This window comes from Haliotis rufescens, unplaced genomic scaffold, assembly GCF_023055435.1.
Source record: "Haliotis rufescens isolate VD_foot unplaced genomic scaffold, xgHalRufe1.0.p SCAF_3, whole genome shotgun sequence".
Lineage (NCBI taxonomy): Eukaryota > Metazoa > Mollusca > Gastropoda > Lepetellida > Haliotidae > Haliotis > Haliotis rufescens.
Window position 1 is genome coordinate 12,358,505 of NW_025964001.1, and position 9,718 is coordinate 12,368,222.

Here is a 9,718-nt window from a genome sequence, read left to right on the forward strand (position 1 = left end):
GGTACAATGTGTGAAGCCCATTTCTGGTATCCCCCGCTGTGATATTGCTGGAATATTGCTAAAAGCGGCGTAAAACCATACTCACTCACTCATCTGCTAATTGAAATTGAGATCAAACATAAAGACCTAGTAATTGAAGAATTTTTTGTAGATTTAATTGATTTAATGTATATAAAATATAACTGTATTTATCCTACATCTGAGTTGTAACATTTGTTTATCCTATGTCTGAAGTATGTGTTTATCCCATGTCTGAAGTATATGTGTTTATCCCATGTCTGAAGTATATGTGTTTATCCTACATTTGAAGTGTATGTATTGTACGCCTATGTTATAAATCTGTCTTACATGTGGGGTTGCGTTGTGTTGCAGGCGGAGATCATGGCGACCTGTGTGACCAACATCCGGTGCCTGGAGAGCATCAGTCAACACCTGGAGCCCACGGACGTCACCATGGACGACTGCCAGCGCATGCAGGGTAGGCAACTGATACAACTACATAGAGAAAAGACATGAATTGAAATATCTTTCATCATCATAATTGTTGGCGCTTGTTCAGTTCCTAAAAGCCAAACATTACATGTTATTTGAGATGGCACCAAACTGGGATTCACTTGTAGGATCACTGTGGTTATAATGCTTTGTCGTAAGACGCGATTAACGGATTGGGAATTGTTAGGCTCACTGAGTTGGTTGATGCATGTCATTGTATCCCAATTGCGTGGATTGATGCTCATGATGTCAGTCACTGGACTGTCCGGTCCCAACTCAATTATTTACAGACTGCCGTCATATAACTGGAATATTGCTGAGTGTGGCGTTAAACAACAAATAAATAAACAAATAAGCAAACACTCTCACTCACTCACTCACTCTGTTTCAGACATCCTGTATCAGTGGGAGAAGCTGCGAGCACTTGCGTCGGAGCGGCAATGTCAGTCGACGCAGTTGGCCGGCATCTACTCCCTCATCAATGAGATGAAGAAGAAGCATGAGGAGATTGAGAGTCTGATGCACACCGACAAGTTCAGCTCTGCTCAGGAACTGGAGGCAGCCATTAATATGCTCAAGGTGAGTGTCACTGGTCATGCTGCAGTGTTTACAGTAAGCAGGCAATGATCAGGGTGTGGAATACAACAATAAGGAAGGGGTATTGGTTACCAAGCAGCTGATGTGTTTCCTCATCACATGGAAGAGTAAGGGAATCCCTGGGTACAGTTTGTTAACATGTTCTTGGTATCTTATTAATCTTCAAATTTGCTTTCTTGCTCATTCACTGTCGGACCCGTGAAGATCCAGGGTAGAATCGGTCTTCAGCAACCCATGCTTGCCGTAAATGGCGACTATGCTTGTCGTAAGAGGAGACTAACGGGATCGGGTGGTCAGGCTCACTGACTTGGTTGATGTATCCCAATTGTGTAGATAGATGCTCATGATGTCAATCACTGGATTGTCAGACCGATGTCATATAGCTTGAATATTGCTGTGCGGCATTAAACAACGAACGAAACATTCACTGTGGGATTGAAAAAATGCACTTAATCTTAATTGATATGAAACGGAGATACTTCAACACATCCTGACATACTCAGTGCCTGTAAACTCCATGTATTGTGTTGGTCCTCTAGGAGCAGCAGCGAAGTCTCCAGGCACAGAAGGCTGAGGTGGGCGATCTGGAGAAGGCAATGGATGCATTCAATGAGCAGTATCCTGCCATCCCCATCAACAAGTTCTACACCGAGTTGGCCGACATCCAGGAGACGAACATTGAGCTGCAGCACAGGTAGGTCTTCAGTAGAACTGGCTGGCATGGGTGGCACTGTGGATCACTGTGAGTTTCACTGGATCTGGTGGTCATGGGTTCAAATCCTAAATTCACCCTGATTATCATACTTGATACTCATTGGTTTCTCAAAAATTATATGGAAATCTTTGTAGAACCATTTTGTTATTATTATGTGCTTTAAAACAATGGTGATAGATAGTCCTAAAAGTTTTTATAACAAAGTAGCTAGCTTATACAAAGAGTAATGAGTGCCAAATATGGTTCTACAGTAACGAGTTATCTCGTATCAATTCTGTACACTGCTGATGACCCCCTCATCAATCTCATTAAAATCAGACCTCAGTTCTCGCTACAGCAAAACAAAGATCTGAAGACATCCCATAGGGGTCACATCAGAACGACCTTTCATCCGACCAATCAGAACATCGCTTACCAGTTCATGAAAGTGACAGTCGGAATGTGATTTCTAATCATACAACCTCGAAAACTTTAACACGGGGTATTCCGAACGATATTTACGGGTTTAATGACTGAATCTATACAATCTAGACCATCTATTAGCCATTCCAGAATGTTCTTTTGTTTAGGTTTCAAATTTGTTATCGAGAATTTGTCAAAATATGTTTCGAAGCAGAGTCGCCAATTTGAAATTAGTGCCGTAAAGCACAAGAAAGCTGCCTTCTGATTGGTCATTCCATTGGTTAGTCAAAGTTTGCGCAAGGTCGGTCTGACGTGACCCGAAATGGGATGTCCTCAGATCTTTGTTTAGCGGTAGCGAGAACTAAGATCTGATTTTAATGAGATTGACCCCCTCAATGATGTGGGTAACAGCAGGTCCCCAGTATCCTGTTGCTTGTCACAAGAGGCAATGATATTGGGTCAGTGGTCAGGCTCATGTCGTGTCCCTTCGCTATTTTTCACTTCAATTAAGCGCAAACACGGTTAGCATGGCTCCCAAAATTTACTTACATTTTTAATAAACTCAAGTTTTACAATGACACAATGTTTTCCCCATCTGAAAAAACATTATCAGTTGATGACTGTGAGCACGTACGTAACACCAGAAATACCAGTCAACAAATCTGGTTGGGTGTTTTCATTGTACCTTGAAAGTTTTTCTGGCCGAGATTGTTATCTGTTAAATTAATTGTTAAATTAAAAGTGTCCTAATCTGTAGTGTTCTCTTGCAGCCTGCAGCAACATGTGATGAAGCAGGAGCACACACTGGCGATATGGTTCGAGTACCTGGAGAGCTGCAGAGAGATGGACCAGCTGCTGGCCCAGGATCGCGACCGACTGCAGAAGCTGCTGCGTCAGCGGGATAACGGCATGGTGGTGTTGAGGAAGGACCTGGTGAACGAGGTGGAGGTAAGACATGCTTACACTCTGCTTGTCATTACAAAACAAACTTCACAAATTGAGTGGTGTTCTTCTCTGATGTAGGGCATGAGATAAGTATTGATAACATTCAGAAGCAGCTCTGTGGGGGACACAACTCCCTTTGCAAACTTAACAATAACATGTAAAAAATGTGAAATTTGAATCGAAGACAAAGTATTAATAACAAATTAAAAAATAACATTCTCCATTTCATTACTATAGTGATTCTGAGGCAGTCACCAGCTGTCTAACCATATCTCGAAGTAAAAACTGAGATGGTGATGGTATGGTCAAAATGGCCGAAGAGTATTGATCAGTCGTACTCAGTTATCCAAAAGGGGCCTTGTGGTTAAGGCTTGCCCTCATTACGACAAAGGCCTGGTTTAGATTTCCCACATAGATAGAGTGTGTGAAGCCAGTTTGTTGTGTCCCCCGCCATAATATTACTAAAATTGTTGTAAAACAATGTTCATTCACTTAGTTATCCGCAATTCTTGTGTAATTTACATGGTTTAAACTATGTCAGATCTAACCCTTCTTGTGCCTATGTTGCAGACACTCCAGTCTAGCTTGTCCGTGTACGAGTCTAAACTGTGCCACCTTCAGAGTCTCCGCAAGGAGCTCCATGGATCATCTGATGAGGACACACAGACAGAGTTCCTGGCCTCCCTGGCCGACATCCGCAACCAACTGCTGGTGTATGAACAGAACTGCCGCCAGATTCAGCGCAACATCCACGACGAGGAGGATGAAGAGTTGGCCATTGAGGCGTCGCAGCTCGGACAGCTCGCAGTATCTGCTGCAGCCCTGCACGAGCATATCGCACGCAGTCGACGGGAATCGTAAGTCTAAATGCATATTTTGTCACTACTAGTGAAATCAAGCTATGTTTTCTTAATAAAAACAGACACTAATACTTATTTACATTCGATGTGACATATAGTATTTACTTATAATTCAAATTGTGCCTTGTGTAAGAGTCGAGGTGGGTAGAATTAAGTTTATGCACATATTTCTGATCATGTCACTCCGCTTCAAAGAAATCTGGTCAGAGTAGGTCTCCAATGTCTATGCTTATCAAACAATTTCAACTAAAACTTGAGTCAGATGGTCACAGCTCTGTATGAATAGTACCTGGATAAGGAAAAGAATTTATGGATGTAAACTTCTTTATTATGAGGAACACTACATTTCAGAGTATATACTTACTCCTTCAACAGGTGAATACTTTTACTTGATGAAGGAGTAAGTATATACTCCATAACCTTGTGTTCCTCATAATAAAGGAGTGGACATCCATAAATTCTCTTCCTTATGTGTATCACTTCTTAATGCCTTTCGGGGCAGTCGGGTAGCCTAGTGGTTAAAGCGTTCGCTCGTCACGCCAAAGACCCAGGTTCGATTCCCGACATGGGTACAATGTGTGAAGCCCATTTCTGGTGTCCCCAGCCATGATATTGCTGGAATATTGCTAAAAGCGGTGTTAAACCATACTCACTCACTCACTTAATGCCTTTCAAATACTTAGTACCCGGATAGTTGACGTTTAATATCAGGCAGACAGCTGTGGCCTGTCTGAGTGTTTCAGTAGTGACTTCTTGAGGCTAAATTGTCATGTGTTTGTTACAGTGAGAGCGATGAAGTGGAGACAACTGAGGAAGACAAAGACACACGTGCCAGCGGCTGGCTGTCGTCATGCCCAGTACAGGTTGCCGCGGTGATGCTGCTGGCAGGGATCGTGTACTTGTTTGATCCCAGCATCCTTCAGGACATGGCTAACTTCTCTATCAGGATCTCACCAGAGCTGAAATATGTTAACGGTCCTCCCCCAGTCTGAGTGAATGAGTGAGCCAATCAGAGATCAGAATGCTAGATCCGATCTAGCTGCCGCTCAGGTCCCTGTCGGACCTGTGTACAGTTACAACGCCCTCTAGTAGCAGATTAAGACACAGTCTATATCTGCGGCGTGTCACGCAGCGGCCTGGGTGTACATACAACCATATCAGGCAGATAAGTAGAGCAGATAGGGCCAGGCCCCACACAAATGCACGCCAATATTCTCCAAAATACATCGGAAGCAAATCATACTCTAGATACATATCCAAGTAACAAAATTATTTTAAAATTATTAAACACATTATCCATGACAAAAAGAATTTGGTATTAAACTAATATTGATAATTATATCTATATAGTGCATATTGTTGGGGCCTGGATGGGTAGACGCGTACAAAGATGTACATACAAATCATACAGCCAGGGGCTGATAACACTGAATTGTACATACAGTTATCCATGGCATGATCACAGCAGTCACCACCACCAGCAGTTGAATGTTCAGAAGTGTAGATATTATGCTGGTGCAGTGTTTGGTCACGGCGGTCTGACATTGGCTGCTTTGAAAGTTTTTCCTAAGTGGATTCTGTTCATATTGCTGTACATTCAGTCCAGTCGGAAGTAATTTGCTATAGGTCTCCGATCTGTAGCTCATGAAACTAGGCTCAGAACCAAAATCCACTCACTTACAGTGGTCCAGTACCTGATGGTACTTCCTGGGTATCATACTGGTACCTCCTTAACTTGCAATAATAGCTGGTTGAACAGCAATAGTCTACATACAAAAAGTTTAATATATGTATACAATCTGACTATTTATACATAGATATGGTATAACATTCAAATACTTGTAAATAAGTAGATTTTACCTTTTCAAGATAGGTATAAACCTATTATTGGGTATGAAACCACACATAGTTGAATAGATGATATGATATGTAATATATTGTATATTATACTAGGAATAACAGTATGGTTAAAGAAGTGATCATTTGGAACAATATATAAAAATAAATCCTGTCAAAGTACAGTGATAAATAATGTCTTGATAAATATTTTCACTTTATCATGAACAGTTTGCCTCGTAAAGCATAACATAAAATCCTTTAGATAAATTATGACTGTTTAAAGAAACATTGACAAATGATTTCTTGACAAATATATTCATGAACAATTCCTCATGCAGCATGGTCATGTCCTCAGGATAATGAGCTGTGTTGCATCCAATGTTGTTACGAAAGGAATAAATATGCATGAACCTGAAAGGGCAGTTTATAGTGCTATTATTTCCATGTTTTCATCCTTCGTGTACCGGTCTAGTCAGTATCTGTAATCAAAGTTTGGACCTGAAATGTATTTGTGAATAGGCAGCAAACTTTTATGTGTTTCTGAAATTTTATCAAAATTTTGATTTTGATTTTGATAATTAGATTTGACTTTGTGACTTTTATATAAAGATAACAAACTGTTACTGCCATGAAATGGTTGTATGAATCATTGCTGAAATTTTTAACACCGGTGTGTTTTGTATTCTTTTCTATAAAACACTTCGGTGAACATCATTATTTCATCTCTGTTATTTCAACTATCAGCATGTATATAACAACTATCATGATCAGGCAGTCTTGGTGTTATCACAGTAGTTATTGTTGATAACATCTTATCACTGTTATCATAGTGGAGAATGTTTGGTATCAACAAGAATATTAATGTTGATATCATGCTTAAGAATAATGACAGTCAATGTTATTAGATGAGTTACATATTTATATCAATTTAAAGAACACAATTGATATTAATGGAGCAATATAATGGGAAGAATCAATGATAATATCAAGGAAATTAGATGTTTATATCAGAGATAACAAGCCTCATATGAAATGTCACTTTGGATTTTCATATTGGTATTGTTTTCAGGAAATAATAACATAGCCGGAATATGTGGAGATGTGAATAAAATACATCTATTCGGTTTATTGCTATGACTAAATAGCCAATGTTTCTACAGACAGTAATCCTGTCTTTGACGACATTGTAGAGAAAAGATCTATCTATGCGAAGTGTTACCATCGCCAGTTTACAGTGGCTGTCAATCAGGAAGTGTACAAGATACCAGGTGCTTGTTTGATGTACACTGACAGCGAAATGTACACATGTATATAGGGTGTTTTGTTGTAACCAACACCTGTCTTATACCTTATAATTCTTGGCAGCAGGGAAATAGATTTTTATTCAAGGAAACGTAAACCACACATCATAGTACATTCACTAACACGATGCTTTTGTCATCAAGAAATTACCACGACTAGGTTGAGTTGTAGGCCTGTCCAAAGTCGGCTCAGACTAATTTATATCTTGACGTTTATCAATTTCCACAGCTACTCTGGGAGTGACATAGTTTATGTGATAAGACTTGTGGTGATTTGTCCATCACATTTTAGTGTAATGGTTCTCAGTAATTCTCTCAGCTCTGGTGAAGTTATGATGGGAAGAATGCAGTGTTGTGACTATCAGCTGTTGTTGACACTGTGTGTGTGTGTGTTGCATTGTTAATTGCTTTGTTTGTTGTCTTGCATTGTGATGCTAACAAATAGTCATTTAAATCCTTATTATTTATAGATATTTGACATTTTAGCATTTTTGTTAAAGCTTTGAAAATTGAAGCAGCATAAATGGTTTTGCTTCTAAATTTCATATTTTCAGTGTTGATATGATTTGTTAAACAGACTAGACTCCGTTTATTTGATACCGGTATTCTTGAACTTACAATAATTATTGTAAACTTTGCTTGTTAGATCAGTGAGTATTGTGGGGAAATATTTCCTACCCCAATTTCTGGATTGTCTTGTTAATGAACTTTCTCAATGAAACGCATTTGCATTTTTACATCACATTGAAATATATTTTTCTTTGTAGACAACTTTTGTACCTCTTGATTAAGTGCCTGTTGAGTTACTCAATTTTTGTACCTTATTTCTTATTCCAATTGAATACTTCTGATGGATGTTCATTTTGTTGTTATCACCGTTTATATTGTAGTGAAAAAAACATGGAATATTTCAGGTAGAACTTTCTAACATTTGTACGAGGGCATAAATGGAAATATCTTCCGAATTGTTTATTATTTTGTAAATATTTCCAGAGTACTAGATTAGGAATATTTTTTTATAGTGTCATTCAATATTTACAGATACTCCTTAATCTACTTTGAAAAAAATATATGCAGGTCACTACTGATGTTATGGTTTGATAATTGAGGCAGTTTTAACAGGTAAGTGATTTTATTTACTGACCAAAATATCACATTAAATGGTGCTATCCCATGCAGTTGTAGCAATACACTGCGTTGTAATACTAAACCGATTGTTTGTTCATTCCCTGTCTAGTGCAGTGAATTTGAGATGATATTCTGTCTTGAAATTATTGAGTATTCTGAAGTCTCAAACACACTTGATGGGTAATAAATTATTTAACCTCAACCACTTGTCTTGTTGTTTATCATCATCGGAACACACCATGGGAGCGGTCGTCAGACAGATCGAGCAAGAAATGTTGACAGCCACTTTCAAAAATAAAAAGACAATACACAAGAATTTGGCAGTGATTAAAAATGATGAAATGACGGGTAAAGGTGAAAATGGGAAATCAACATTTTTTCATGTGCCAGAATGACTGACCCTATTTGAGGCCTTTGTTCAAAGCACTGAAGTGTTCTATTCGATTGGAATGTTTTGTGTTTGACAGAATAGAATGATGATATTTTATACATGATTTTGTTGTTAGTTTTCAAAATGTTAGGATGAGCAGTACAAGTATGGAGATACATTGTGGCTTTGGGTCAAAGTCAAACTAAATATTGCCCTTGCAACCATACCTTGTATGGTTCAGAGCCAGCATTGGGGTTGTTTGTTTATGTTGCTAAACGCCGCACTCAGCAATATTCAGCTATATGGCGGTGGTCTGTAAATAATGAAGTCTGGACCAGGCAATCCAGTGATTGTCATCATGAGCATCAATCCAGGCAATTGGGGTACGATGACATGCATCAACCAAGTCAGCGAGCCTGACCACCTGATGCGGTTAGTCGCCTCTTACGACAAACATAGTCGCCTTTTACGGCAAGCAAGGGTTGCTGAATACCTATTGTATCCCAGATCTTCATGGGTAGCCAGCATTGGGAGTCTACATTAATGATACAAACACAGAAACACCTCAGTATATCCATGTTATACTGAAAGACACCATGGTTACCCATAAAGAAGTGTTTACACAAGTCTTGGAAAATAGCAATCATTCCAAATATGTTTACCAATACATATACATAATGGAAGTTATAGATTGGATTCTCGGTAATAATAATTGTCTCTGCAGTGAGATATTATTTTGATCTGCATGTCTGTTGAAATATGACCAGGCAAGAGTCATTAATCCCGCAAGGGAGATGGTTATTTGAGATTTGTTTGTCATCCATGACAATGAGCATTCATGTGGGACATCGGCCATCATGTTGGCAGAGATATCCTTGTAGAAACAGCCATCACACAAATCATTATGGATAGAGTTAATGCATGCCCTGTCATAAAGCCCCAAGTCTCATACACTGAGGCCGCTTCCGTGGTCTAGTGGTAGAGCGTCCGCCCGGAGAGCGGAAGGTCAGGGGTTCGATCCCCGACCGTCTCATACCAAAAGACATTAAAAGATGGTACTTATTGGTAC

At 39.3% G+C, this 9,718-nt stretch overlaps 1 protein-coding gene across 3 annotated transcripts in view; it reads left to right on the forward strand.

Annotated features, from left to right (window-relative positions):
* Positions 1-8,481, forward strand: part of LOC124134787 — a 126,662-nt gene extending 118,181 nt beyond the window's left edge. For all 3 annotated transcript variants that reach the window (XM_046499823.2, XM_046499824.2, XM_046499825.2), the window contains 6 exons: positions 373-478; positions 884-1,071; positions 1,629-1,783; positions 2,977-3,154; positions 3,722-4,008; positions 4,796-8,481. In XM_046499823.2, the coding sequence (XP_046355779.2) occupies positions 373-478; positions 884-1,071; positions 1,629-1,783; positions 2,977-3,154; positions 3,722-4,008; positions 4,796-5,003 (1,122 nt within the window). In that variant the 3' untranslated portion in view covers positions 5,004-8,481. The remainder of the gene's footprint in view (positions 1-372; positions 479-883; positions 1,072-1,628; positions 1,784-2,976; positions 3,155-3,721; positions 4,009-4,795) is intronic.
* The last annotated feature ends 1,237 nt before the right edge of the window (positions 8,482-9,718 follow it).